Source organism: Gossypium hirsutum, chromosome A09, assembly GCF_007990345.1.
Source record: "Gossypium hirsutum isolate 1008001.06 chromosome A09, Gossypium_hirsutum_v2.1, whole genome shotgun sequence".
Taxonomy (NCBI): domain Eukaryota; kingdom Viridiplantae; phylum Streptophyta; class Magnoliopsida; order Malvales; family Malvaceae; genus Gossypium; species Gossypium hirsutum.
In genome coordinates, this window is record NC_053432.1 from 55162863 (window position 1) to 55175943 (window position 13081).

General features: G+C 32.8%; 1 protein-coding gene and 2 long non-coding RNA genes across 4 annotated transcripts; 2 read left to right on the top strand and 1 right to left on the bottom strand.

Annotated features, from left to right (window-relative positions):
* Positions 1 to 869: 869 nt before the first annotated feature.
* LOC107888862 (inorganic phosphate transporter 1-4) lies at positions 870 to 5736 on the top strand. Of its 2 annotated transcripts, none has more exons than XM_016813110.2 (2): positions 870 to 955; positions 3811 to 5736. In XM_016813110.2, the coding sequence occupies exon 2, from the start codon at positions 3813 to 3815 to the stop codon at positions 5424 to 5426; it is 1614 nt and encodes a 537-aa protein (XP_016668599.2). In that variant the 5' UTR covers positions 870 to 955; positions 3811 to 3812; the 3' UTR covers positions 5427 to 5736. The 2 variants fall into 2 exon arrangements, with proteins under 2 accessions (XP_016668599.2, XP_040933683.1); XM_041077749.1 differs by having other exon boundaries at positions 888 to 955; positions 3805 to 5736.
* Positions 5737 to 6585: 849 nt separating this feature from the next.
* Positions 6586 to 11821, top strand: LOC121206765 (uncharacterized). Its single transcript, XR_005901935.1, has 2 exons — positions 6586 to 6902; positions 7207 to 11821. It is a non-coding gene; the product is annotated as an uncharacterized lncRNA (long non-coding RNA).
* On the bottom strand, positions 11176 to 12450 carry LOC107888861 (uncharacterized). Its single transcript, XR_001681523.2, has 2 exons — positions 12277 to 12450; positions 11176 to 12042 (listed from the first exon to the last, which is right to left on the bottom strand). It is a non-coding gene; the product is annotated as an uncharacterized lncRNA (long non-coding RNA).
* Positions 12451 to 13081: the final 631 nt, after the last annotated feature.

The following is a 13081-nucleotide window of genomic DNA, read 5'->3' on the forward strand; positions in this document are numbered from 1 at the left end:
GATTATTTTATATCTTTAATTTAAGATTTATTATTTACATTTTAATTTAACATAATTAGTCCTCATATTTTTATAATATCATTAATTAATCCAAATAATTGACACCCTTAGCAATCCATATCATAATGATGAGGTAGAATATATATATATATACACACGTGTGCATTCTAAGTTATCATGTATAGATAGTATTTTTTCTATGTGCGCGTGTGCGTGCATGCCACATGATATAAAGTGTTTTGAACAAAAAATATTTTATTATTTTAACCGAAATAGTTGAGTATAATAGCTATGTGAGCGATTAATGTTATTGTAAAAGTAGAAAATTAAATAATATTAAATTAAAATATAAATATTAAATCTCGAATGTGATTATAATAGAGAGATCAAAATTAAAAATTTACAATTATTTACAATAGTAATGAACAAAGGAAAGAGCAGTTAAATGTGTGGAAAGGAAGATTAAATCTCAAATATGATAATAGTAGAAAGATCGAAATTGAAAATTTATCTTACCATTCAAGGGCAAACAAAAATAGTGAAAAAATGTTGAGCCTTCCTTTTATATATAGAAATATATAAAAATTAAATATCAGATCAAAATTAAAAATTTAGCAGAGAAATATGTGATGTAGGGCTTTGCTTTTATTACATATAAAAGTAGATAAAGATTAAATATTAAATATGATAATAATAATAATAATAATAAAGTGATGTAGGAAGGCTTCCTTTTATATCGAAGTATAGATGCTTAATATCTTAATGGTGACAATGAGAAGAGGGTTGACTTGAGAAAAAATAAATAAAAATAGAATAGAAAGAGTATATGCTTGATTAGATGCCATAGCATGTGCAGTTTAAAAAGCCCACCAGTTTTCTCACATCTTTGCATTCACCATTTCCACTGCTTCCTCTCTTTCCATTCTCCACTGCAATACTGTTTGAAGAGAAACAGGTCAGTCTTATAAGTTTCCATATGTATATTATGTCATTAATAATGAAAACACACCATTATTGCATTTTATATCCCAATTAAAACTACCTTATGTACTGGTACTTCAATTTTATTTAACTTTTTTTTTCATAATTATATATGTTTCCATTAATTAATTTATGTTTAGCAGTAGTTTTCCATCTCTATCCCAGAACTAGTATGGTATTATACCAAAATTTATATATTTTCTAATTTAATTTAATAAAACTTTTATTACTTAATTTAAATTTAGATCAGGTAGAACCAACCCAAGTAAAAAGTCGTATCACATACGTTACAAACCTATAAATATTTGGGTTCCTAGTATCATTTATGTCTGATTTTGACTCAAAGTCTTACCATTTTGTCTCACAAATCTGGAAATTTTAAGGTGGTACAGTAGAGTTGTTGATGAAGCACGCAATAGTACATGTGGGTTGGAATTGTATTTTTTCTCTTTCACTTAAAAATTAGTAAATTAATCTTTATATATTAAATCAAAGAATAAACTAGTTATTCTATTAAAAGTTTCATTTATTTCTACTATTAAAAATTAATTTTTGACTTGAAGTATAGGTGGCATGCAATATGTAAGTGTCTGATTATTCTGTTAATCACACAAGTCTTTAACAATAGAAATTGATGAAAATTTTAACTGAAATGATTAGTTTGTTCTTTAATTTAATGTATATTAACTAATTTATTCAGTTTTTATTAAAACGAATAAGTATAATCTAACTCTTTGAATAAAAACTTTCATGATACTTTTATTGAAAGCTTTAACTTATGTAATTGCATGGGTCTGAATAGATGCTATTTATATTTTAGGTATACCAAATATGGGTTGGATACAAAGTTTTGAATAAAGATGTTTCATTTGAAAAGAAATAGTACTATAATAATAAATTTAGTTTTTTTTTATCATAATTCTTTTTCTTGGATTATTTTAGTTCTTAAAATTTAAAATTTAGTCAAATTGATTTTTAATAAAAAGATGATCTGACAGTTCACACGTATTTTATCTGAAAATTTTAAATTATATTTATGTATATTTTGAACTTTCATGAAATACACGTTGGTACCATGTGGTTATTATTAAAATTTTAATGGTCTAACTAACTTTTTTATTAAACAATAATTTGATTAAATTATGAGAGTTAGGCACCAAAATGATCTAAAGAAAAGTAGGATGAAAAATAAATAAATATTGAAGGTTAAATTTATTATTATGATTTTATATAAATGTTAAAATATGCTATTAATTTTTGTACTTTGACAAAATTTAAGATTTAGTAAACCTGGTCTAATGGCTAAGGTGTTCGTTGCCTTGGGTGTAGCTTGAGTTTGAGTCGTGCTAGTCACATTGCTGTTAAGGTTTTACCTTCCTCTTGTAATTCTCAAAAAAAATAAAAAAAAATGAGATTTAGTCCTTGTACTTAAAAAGATAAAAATTAAACATTCCTACTTTTTTATTTAAAAATCTCAGTTCACATATTAAAATTGTAAATATTTCTGTCAAAGTTTGTGAGCTTAGAGTATTGATTAGGTTATCCTCATATAACATGACATATAATTAATAGAAAACAAACATGATAAGTTGGCAATTTTTGACAAAAACCACTAAAAACGATAATAATTGAAATAGAATTTTTAAATTAAAGAAAATAGAAAAATTGAATAACCTTTTAAATACATGGATTAAAAGTCAGATTACCTGGTGACTATCAACGTTGACCTAAGTAGTTTTATTATTATTTGTCTTTTTGTTGAAGAAGTTAATAGAATTAATTGATGGAAATTGAAGTCAGTCAATTACATTATTTTCAATCAACACTAGTCAACGGTTTTATTATGGATTGATTAGATTGAATCAAATAAACATAATGTTTTTCTATATTAATAAAATCTATTTGCTCAGAACTTTTTTATATAGTTGAGTGCTTGACCTTTGATATTTATTTGAATTATAAAAAGATATAAATTTAATGTAATTAGTTTTCGTTATTTGGAATTTCCAATGATGAAATTTATCAAAACAATTTAATTACCACACTCATTTACTTAATCAAAAATCAAATGATATTTTAATTTAAATGTTAAAATAAATGGAGGAAAAGACAAGTAAAAATCAACAAGTCTAAAGGCATAAAAGCAGGAGTGAAGACAAAAAAAATATTTTAAGTGATTAAAATTAAATTGTAATTTTTATTATAGTAAAAATATTATTTTTAAAAGATTAAATTAAAATTTTATTATTTTTAGAGGAAGTTAAAGTACAATTTTAGTTTTATTAATTTAAAACTAAAACATAGAAAGACCCAACCATCGCCTTGGCATTAGCCATCCTGTTGAAATCGAAATCAGCATCTTAAAGGACTTCTTGATACCATCAACAAACAGTAGTAATAAACATCCCTTTGCAGCACACTTTATAGCTATGGAGCATTAATAAGAAAAAGAATCAGCTATCGACATTCTGAGATTTTGATTCATGCAACAACGACATATCAACTCCTTTAAACATCTCCAGATTCTTAAAATAAATACCATCTTTTAAAATCAATTTCGCCAAAACACCAAAAACCACCTAAATCAATTAAACCCCTATAATAACTACCTATGACCCTCTCTCTTGCTCAAGCATCATCAACTCAAATTATAACATCATCTGAGCAGCTAGCTTTAAGGCCTAAGCTCTTACATAAACGCCATGCTTCCGCAGCTTCTTTGTAACTCATCCATTTTCTGTTGATGAGACCGGCATCTGATAATGACTTGTTGATTATTATTGTTATTATTATTATACTAAGTTGATACCGTGATTTTGCAAGGTGCAGCCATGGCTAGAGAACAGTTAGGAGTGCTGAATGCACTAGATGCAGCCAAGACTCAGTGGTATCATTTCACCGCCATTGTTATCGCAGGGATGGGATTTTTCACCGATGCTTACGATCTCTTTTGCATCTCTTTGGTCACCAAATTACTCGGTCGTATATATTACCATGTCGATGGTGCACTCAAGCCCGGTACCCTACCTCCCAACGTTGCTGCCGCTGTCAACGGTGTTGCTTTAGTCGGCACATTAGTTGGCCAACTATTTTTCGGGTGGCTCGGCGATAAAATGGGCCGAAAAAAAGTCTATGGTCTCACTTTGATTCTCATGGTTGTTTGCTCTATTGCCTCTGGCTTGTCATTTGGAAGCAGTGCTAAAGGTGTTATAGCTACCCTTTGTTTCTTCCGGTTTTGGCTCGGTTTCGGCATTGGTGGTGACTACCCTCTTTCGGCTACGATTATGTCCGAATACGCCAACAAAAAAACTCGTGGAGCATTTATCGCGGCGGTGTTCGCAATGCAAGGGTTCGGGATTTTAGGTGGTGGTATTGTGGGACTTATTGTTTCTGCTACATTTGACCATGCATACAAGGCACCTGCTTATTCAGTGGATGCGGCAGCCTCGACTGTGCCACAGGCTGACTATGTTTGGCGCATAATTTTGATGGTCGGTGCAATCCCGGCTGCTCTTACTTACTATTGGCGAATGAAGATGCCGGAAACCGCTCGGTTTACAGCCCTTGTTGCAAAGAACGCAAAACAGGCTGTGGCGGACATGTCGAAAGTGTTGAATATTGATCTCGAAGCGGAGGAAGATAAGGTCATAAAGATATCGACAGATCAAACAAATTCCTTCGGCTTGTTCTCCAGGGAATTCATGAAACGCCACGGACTTCATTTGCTGGGAACTACAACCACTTGGTTTTTATTAGACATTGCATTTTATAGCCAAAACCTATTCCAAAAGGACATCTTCTCGGCCATTGGATGGATTCCTAAGGCCGCAAACATGAATGCGATCCACGAAGTGTACAAGATCGCTAGAGCTCAAACATTGATCGCTCTATGCAGTACGGTTCCGGGGTATTGGTTCACAGTGGCGTTGATCGATATCATGGGAAGATTTGCGATTCAATTGATGGGATTTTTCTTCATGACTGTCTTCATGTTTGCTCTTGCAATTCCATACCATCATTGGACATTGGAACCTAATAGAATTGGGTTTGTGATCATGTATTCGCTCACCTTCTTTTTTGCCAATTTTGGACCCAATGCTACAACATTTGTTGTGCCAGCTGAGATCTTCCCTGCAAGATTGCGATCAACGTGTCACGGAATATCGGCTGCCGCAGGAAAAGCTGGGGCCATCGTTGGGGCATTTGGATTCTTATATGCGGCTCAAAGCACTGATCCGACCAAGACCGATGCTGGCTACCCACCAGGCATCGGTGTCCGATACTCACTTATCATGCTCGGGGTCATCAATTTCTTCGGAATGCTATTCACTCTACTGGTGCCAGAATCAAAGGGCAAATCACTTGAGGAACTAACAGGTGAAAATGGAGATGAAAATGATGAAAAACAGATTCAAATGGATCCTTCAAGGACTGTTCCCGTCTGATTTTCACCACTAATTTGAAGTTCTTACCAAGTTTCATGTTGTTTCCTAGTTACTTTTGTATTTTTTTCTTGTTGGTTTTATGTTCAACTACATGTATATTGTGTGAATGTTTGCTTTCACTCGGGTCGTTGGGGTATGTTCATTTTCTTTTAATTTTCATATAGTTGAATGGTTTTCAGAAGAATATATCTTTGTATTTAGGGCGGTTGTATTTATTCATACAATCGCAATCAAGGTGTACTGAATTCTCTTTCGAATGGGTCCTGAAAAGATAAAGAAAACTAGAATATCACCAACTTCTATTATTGAATTCATCCTATTTGACAGTACCCATTTTTGGAATGTCCACTACCAAAGTCACAGAATGAGTAAGTCGCCATCCCCTAAAATGGACCATGTAATATACTTTATCCGCTGGATTACAAGGGCATTTTACATGTATATATACATCATATATAATATTGTGTATTGATTTTTTTTATGATATTTCATGTCTGACACTAAATTTTTAAATAAATAAATATATTTTTTCATTATATGGCAATTACTAATTGTTCAATCTAATCTGAATTCAAGACAACCTTTATTATATAAGTAAGATTTCTATTGCTCGAATCTATCCAAATGAGAGTTGCACCTATCTTGCCTTGTGAACTTTCAGATTTCAAGTTTGAATGTCACTTTGTATAAATTATGTATGTATGAGTTCTCTGTTAATATTTACTTTGAGTCATGTTCCACCATATTGAACTCTATATGGATTTACTTTCATATAGGTTTAGATATATTATAATAATTTGATCACGCTTTATAATGTTTAATTCTAATTATAGTTATCCAAATATGCTTGTTTGTAACTGCAGTTATGGCTATATGCGTCACTTCCAAAAACAACTTTTATATATATATAAATTGAAATATATATTATGGTTAATATATTATTATATTAAAATATAATGCCCCTTATAATTTAATTTACTAATAATTAAAATGATTTTATAACTAATTAAGGTTTATTACTTTGAATTGAAGGTGGAAATAGAATAAGTTATCATTTTATTTAAATTCATTTAATAAATAAAATTTAAGAGGATTAGTGGATTTTTTGAACTTTTAAGTGATAAAGTGGGTATTTTTTAAATTATAAAAGGGTAAGTAGATTTTTTTTATCAAAGTTTAAAGGGATTAAAAATTTATTTGATACAATGAGTCTGCTACCCTAGCACGAATTAAGTTTGCCTCCTTTGGTACGTTTCTTAGGTTTCTTTCTTTTGTCCTTTTGTTGATTGTTTGCTTAATGGCGGTGCGTTTCAACATTCTCGTGGCTCTTGTATAGCAAAGTGGTATTCAAGATAGGATCTTTCGCTTGAAATCAATGGAAACTGATTTAGCGGGATTAACACTTAATGAAGACGAAGAAGCAGTCTTACAAATTCAAATAGAGCCGAATACAGATGGAAAAGCAGAGGTATTCAGGTTAGTGGGTTGTTTCTTAACAGCTAGTATTATTCACTTCCCAACAATGAAAAGTACTATGGCAAACCTTTGGCACCTGTTTGGGGTGTTCAAATTGAAGATCTGGGAGAAAAACGATTTTTTTTTCAATTTTATGGATATGGATAGGGTGTTGAAAGGGTCTCCATGGACATTTAATAATCATCTATTAATGTTACACAAATTACAATGAGGGAGGACCCATTAAAAGTACCATTAATACTAATGCCTTTTTGGGTACAAATCCATTATGTTCCTATTTGTCTCTTCTCTGAAAATTTGGCAGTTGGGTAACTTAATGAAGACGAAGAAGCAGTCTTACAAATTCAAATAGAGCCGAATACAGATGGAAAAGCAGAGGTATTCAGGTTAGTGGGTTGTTTCTTAACAGCTAGTATTATTCACTTCCCAACAATGAAAAGTACTATGGCAAACCTTTGGCACCTGTTTGGGGTGTTCAAATTGAAGATCTGGGAGAAAAACGATTTTTTTTTCAATTTTATGGATATGGATAGGGTGTTGAAAGGGTCTCCATGGACATTTAATAATCATCTATTAATGTTACATAAATTACAATGAGGGAGGACCCATTAAAAGTACCATTAATACTGATGCCTTTTTGGGTACAAATCCATTATGTTCCTATTTGTCTCTTCTCTGAAAATTTGGCAGTTGGGTAACTTTATAGGGGAATTTATAGAATTGAATCTGGGGAATGAAAATAGAAACTACATGAGAATAAGAGTTCAAATTGATGTACGGAGGCTGTTGAAAAGGAAAAAATAGATTATGTTTTGTGGAAGCTGCTCATATGTGAGATTTAAATACGAACGACTATCGCTATTTTGTTTCTACTGCGGTCGCTTGTAGCTTAACGATTCTTTTTGTGTAAGTAAATATGGCGTTAGGTGTGGAAATTGTTGAAATGGGTTGGGATTTATCACTACCAGCTCAGTCTCGAAGGGCTTTAACAATGAACAACGTTTGGTTGAGAGAAGAAGGTGAAGGAAAAATGAACGGAAATAGAGAAGACAGTTATATGACAAGAAATCCCTTGTTTACAGTTGGAAACACAAAACCAAGATATGGACAGTCTTTTGATTCGATTTTGGGAATTAACCTGAAAGGCAAGTCGGTGTTTTTGAATCAATCGAGGAAAAACTTAATAACAGACCAAGCTTTCACCGATATGGAGCACGACTTGGAAGATGGAGTACTAATTGCTGAGGAAGGGAAGAAGAGAGATAGATGGGAGATGGATGTGCCAGCAGAAATAGGAGAGATTACCTTAGTGGCAAGAAATAGGAGATTGTTGGAGATTAACCATTTATCATCGGCAACTGCCAAGAGGCAAGCCGACCGGGCGCAATGAAAATCCTAAGTTGGAATGTTCGGGAATTGTGGAGTCCACAGACAGTTTGAAGACTTCGGCATATGCTGAAGACACAAAATCCCCAAATGGTCTTCTTTATGGAGACAAAACTATGTAAAATTCAAATGGAAAGAGTTCGCAACAATTGTGGTTATGTGAATAGGATTGAAGTCAATTCGGAGGGATCTAGAGGATGATTATTTCTAACATGGAGAAATGAGATTTGTGTTACACTCCGAAGCTTTTCTAAAAGACATATTGATGTGATGATTGACGATAATGAAGTAAGAGGCAAATGGAGATTCACTAGTTTCTACGGATCTCCTTATGTACAAGATAGAGATCATTCCTGGGTTGTGCTGAGAAATTTATACACTGGTGAGGAGATTTCTTGGTTTTTTTATGGGGACTTCAACGAAATCATGTATGGTTATGAATAAAATGGAGGATTGCCTTGAGATGAAATGAGAATGGAAATATTCCGTAATGCTCTGGTAGATTTCCATTTAATGGATGTGGGGTTTTTGGAAATTGGTTTACATAGGAGAGGGGAAATCTACCCAAGACAAATATTCGAGAACGATTAGATAGAGAAGTTACAAATGAAGAATGAATGAATATGTTTTCTGAGGTAAATATTCTTCATCTAATACACTCTTTTTCTAATCATTGTCCCCTTTTGATCAATACGAAAAAGGCTAAAAAATGGTCAAACAAGAAATTATTTAAGTTTGAAGCCTGGTGGATTTTAGAGGATTCGTTTAGAGAGGAGGTTAAAAACATTTAGGAGACATCTTCAGGAAATTTGTCGAAAAATTAGATAATTTAAAGGAAGGTTTGCAAGTTCCTAGGAGGATTCGAATTGACAGACAAAGGCGAAAGGAATATCTTATAGCCAGGTTATTAGAGCTGACAGAAGCCCACAGAGATGATTTCAATTTGGCAAAGATGATTGACACGAAAATTCAACTGAATTTTGAAATTGAAAAGGATGAACGCTATTGGGAACAAAGAGCTCATGTAAACTGGTTGAAATTTAAAGACAGGAGAAACTGTATTACAAATTGAAAGATGGAAAAGGAGAAACTGTATTCACAAATTGAAATATGAAGAAGGGAGAGAAACGAAGATCCTTCAAGAAATGAAAGGTATTGTGAGAGCTTATTTTCAGAATTTATTCATGTCAAAAGCAAGAGGAAATCATGATCATTTGCTATCAGGAATTGATAGATGCATTTTCGAGGAGGATAATTAAAGACTTATGTCGCTGTACCCAAGGGAAGAGATTCGAGAAGCAGTGTTTGAAATGGGACCTTCAAAAGCCCTATGTGAAGATGGATTTTCGGCTTTATTTTATTAAAAGTGCTGGCACATTGTTGGGGATGATGTCACCAAATTTTGTCTACAAATCCTTAATGAAGGCAAGGAGGTCAAAAAGATTAATTCTACTCATATAGTACTCATTCTAAAAATTGCCAACCTATCTAATATGAAGCAATTTAGGCCACCAGCTTATGCAATGTGATTTATAAAAATTTGGCAAAAGCTATTGCAAATTGGCTCAGAAGAGTTATCAAGAAATGTATTGATATAGCTCAAAGTGCTTTCGTACTAGGAAGATTAATCTCGCATAATGTATTTCTGGCTTATGAAATTCTTCACACACTAAATCAAAAGAGGTTGGAAAAAAAAGGGTTTATGACAGTGAAGTTAGATATGAGCAAGGCATACGACAGAGTTGAATGAAACTTCATAAAGGAAATAATGGCTTGAATAGGTTTTGCTATAAATTGGATTGAAACTATTATGAAATGTTTAAATTACGTTTCCTATTTTGTTGTGGTGAATGGACATATAGGAGAAAGTTTTCGACCGAAAGGGGACTTTGTCAAAGAGATCCATTGAGTCCAGTTTTATTTCTTATATGCAGAGAGGATTTATCTTGTTTAATGCGATTTGCAGCTAGAGAAGGACTATTGAAAGGAGTGAATGCTAGTAGAAGTGGTCCATAGGTATCGCATTTGTTATTTGCAGATGACTGTACCTTATTTAGTGAAGCGACTAATAGAGGGGCTACTTCATTGAAAGGAATTCTAAGGGAATATAGAATCTGTTCTGGGCAATGCGTTAATTTTGATAAATCAATGGTATTCTTTAGCAAAAATACGTCAAAGGAAGACAAAAGAGCGGTTGTAAGCATTTTGGGGGTGCAGAGTTCAAACAATCCAGAGCGTTATCTTGGATTGCCCAACATGGTTGGAAGAAAGAAAAATGAATCATTTCAGAACTTAAAAGATTGGCTTAAGAAACGTGTTGACAATTGGAGCACTAGAGACCTATCTTAATATGGGAAGGAAGTATTCATCAAAGCTATTCTTTAAGCCATTCCGACCTATACAATGGCCTTTTTTGACTACCGAAATCGTTACGTACTGAGCTAGAAAATATTATAGCTAAATTTTCGTGGCAGGGGACATGGGAAACAGTAAATTAACTGGTATACATAGAGAAATCTTTGTATTTTAAAGGAGAAAGGGGTCTCAAATTTCAAAATTTTAGTTGTTTAATATTGCTTTATTATCCAAGTAAGGCTGGCGCCTTATTAATTATCCGAATTCATTATTAGCGAGGGTTCTTAAAGCTAAATACTACCAGCATTCAGATTTCCTTAATGCCGGATTAGGAAACTTACCTTCACTTACCTAGAAGAGTATCTGGGCTACTAAGGGTTTTGCTACAGAATGGGTTGTGCTGGAGAGTTGGAAGGGGACCTGAAATTTTTGTTTGCTATGATCGTTGGATACCAAGAATTAATCTAGGTGAATGAAGCAACAGAAACGACAATGGAGTAAAGTTAGTCTCAGATTTAATTTAAGTCACAAATAAAACATGGAATATAGACTTAATTAATAGTACCCGTCAAGAAGATGTAGCTCAAAAAATTCTACAGATCCCTCTTGCGGAAACACCTCACGATGATTTTCAAGTGTGGAAAGGAGAACCATCCAGAGAATTTTCAGTGAGGAGTGCCTACAAACTATTACAAGATACTAGCTTGAATCCTAATATTTATTTAATAGACTGATATAAAAGATTTCTACAAAAAGCTCTGGAATATACAGCTACCTTCAAAAATTGCAATTACAATATAGAGAATATCCTGGAATTATATCCCTACTCTAGCTAATCTAAAGTATAAAAGAGTGACTAATAATGCATTATGTCCTCGGTGTGGAAGAGAGAGAAAATAACACTCATGTCTTTCGGCAATGTCCTGTAACAGTTGAGGTATGGCAAATATTAAACCTTTCTTGGGTTATTAATAGTACGATGCAAAGCTTCTTGGAGTGGATTACCAGGGTCTTTAATAAGAGTACTTATGAGCAGTGTAGAATGTTCTGTTGTGGATTGTGGTTCATCTGGAACTCGAGGAATAAACTCATACATGAAAGAAAGTCAGAGACAAGGAGTGAGTTATCACAAAAAGTTCAACGATACATAGCCGAACTTGAAGGTTTGATGGAAAGAACAAGTACCTTGAATATAGATAGAAGCCATAGTCAACGAGAGGCTAATGCCAGTGTGACGATTCAATTCGACGCAGCTTTTGACAAAGGAAATTTTAAATTGGCATCGGGTTTGATGGTTTAGGGTCGGACAGGGGGACTCATTGCAACGAAGACTATACTCCACACAAATTTCCCATCTCCATTTGCAGCAGAAGCCTTTGCAGGTCTACAGGCTCTAAAGCTAGGAATCGCAATGGATCTCCACTCAGTAACGATTATGGGAGATTCTCGTACAGTTATCAAGAAAGACCAATCAACAAAACCAGATAAACTAGTTATAGGGGTGATTATTAGCAACATTCAAAGCAAGAAGATTTGTTTCCAAGAAATCAGGTTTCAGTTTATCAACAGAACATAAAACGTCTTTGCCCACAAAATTGCAGAAGAATCTTTGAAGAAGGGAGAGGAAACATACCTAGAGAGAGCGACTGTATATAATTATCCAGAGGGACAATGGAGAAGAGACCCAGACTGAAGCTTATTGTGCAGAGGAAGAAATGAATCCGGTAGCAAGTATAGCAAGATATTGAAACGGCTATTGACTAAACAGATGGGACAAGTCAATGAAAGGAGGCGTCCAGCTGTTCTTGAATAGACTAGAATTAATGACATTAGGTTTCCTTTTTCTGCAGCATTAAATGATTTGTCTTTTACGAAGTTGTGCTTTTTGAGTTTTTTTCTGTCTTTTTTAATAGGTAGGCCGAAAGTTGGATAAACTTTATTAGGCCGAAATCAAACATTAGGACCCAGTTAGGCTTTTCCTTCTTATTATTAATAAATTACTAGTCGATTTTATTCAAAAAAATTTATTTGATACATAGTCAGTTTTTTAAATTCTATAGGCGGGTTGAAAGTTTGACAAGTATATTATAGGTGTAGTAAAAAAAATAAAAATAAAATTAATTATATAAATAAATGTAATATTTGTTACACCCTCAACTCGTTTGTAGGTCTAAAAAAATTTACTAACAATGTATCAAATAATTATCAAACAATTTTAATAAAAAACATAGACAAAGGGTAAAATATAAAAAAATAAAAATAAGCATCTTCTTGAGCTTTGTCTAAGCCCAAAATATATTTTGAAATAAGAAATTAATATATCTTAAAATTATTGATAAATGATAATTATTCGAAATTTTGATAGATAAAATTATAAAATAATATTGTACAATATTAATGTCTTATATTGAAAATAATTTTTTTGGTAAGATTATAGT

Excerpts from the sequence above, each read along its gene's own strand:
- LOC107888862 (XM_016813110.2), top strand. The coding sequence starts at position 3,813 with ATGGCTAGAGAACAGTTAGGAGTGCTGAATGCACTAGATGCAGCCAAG.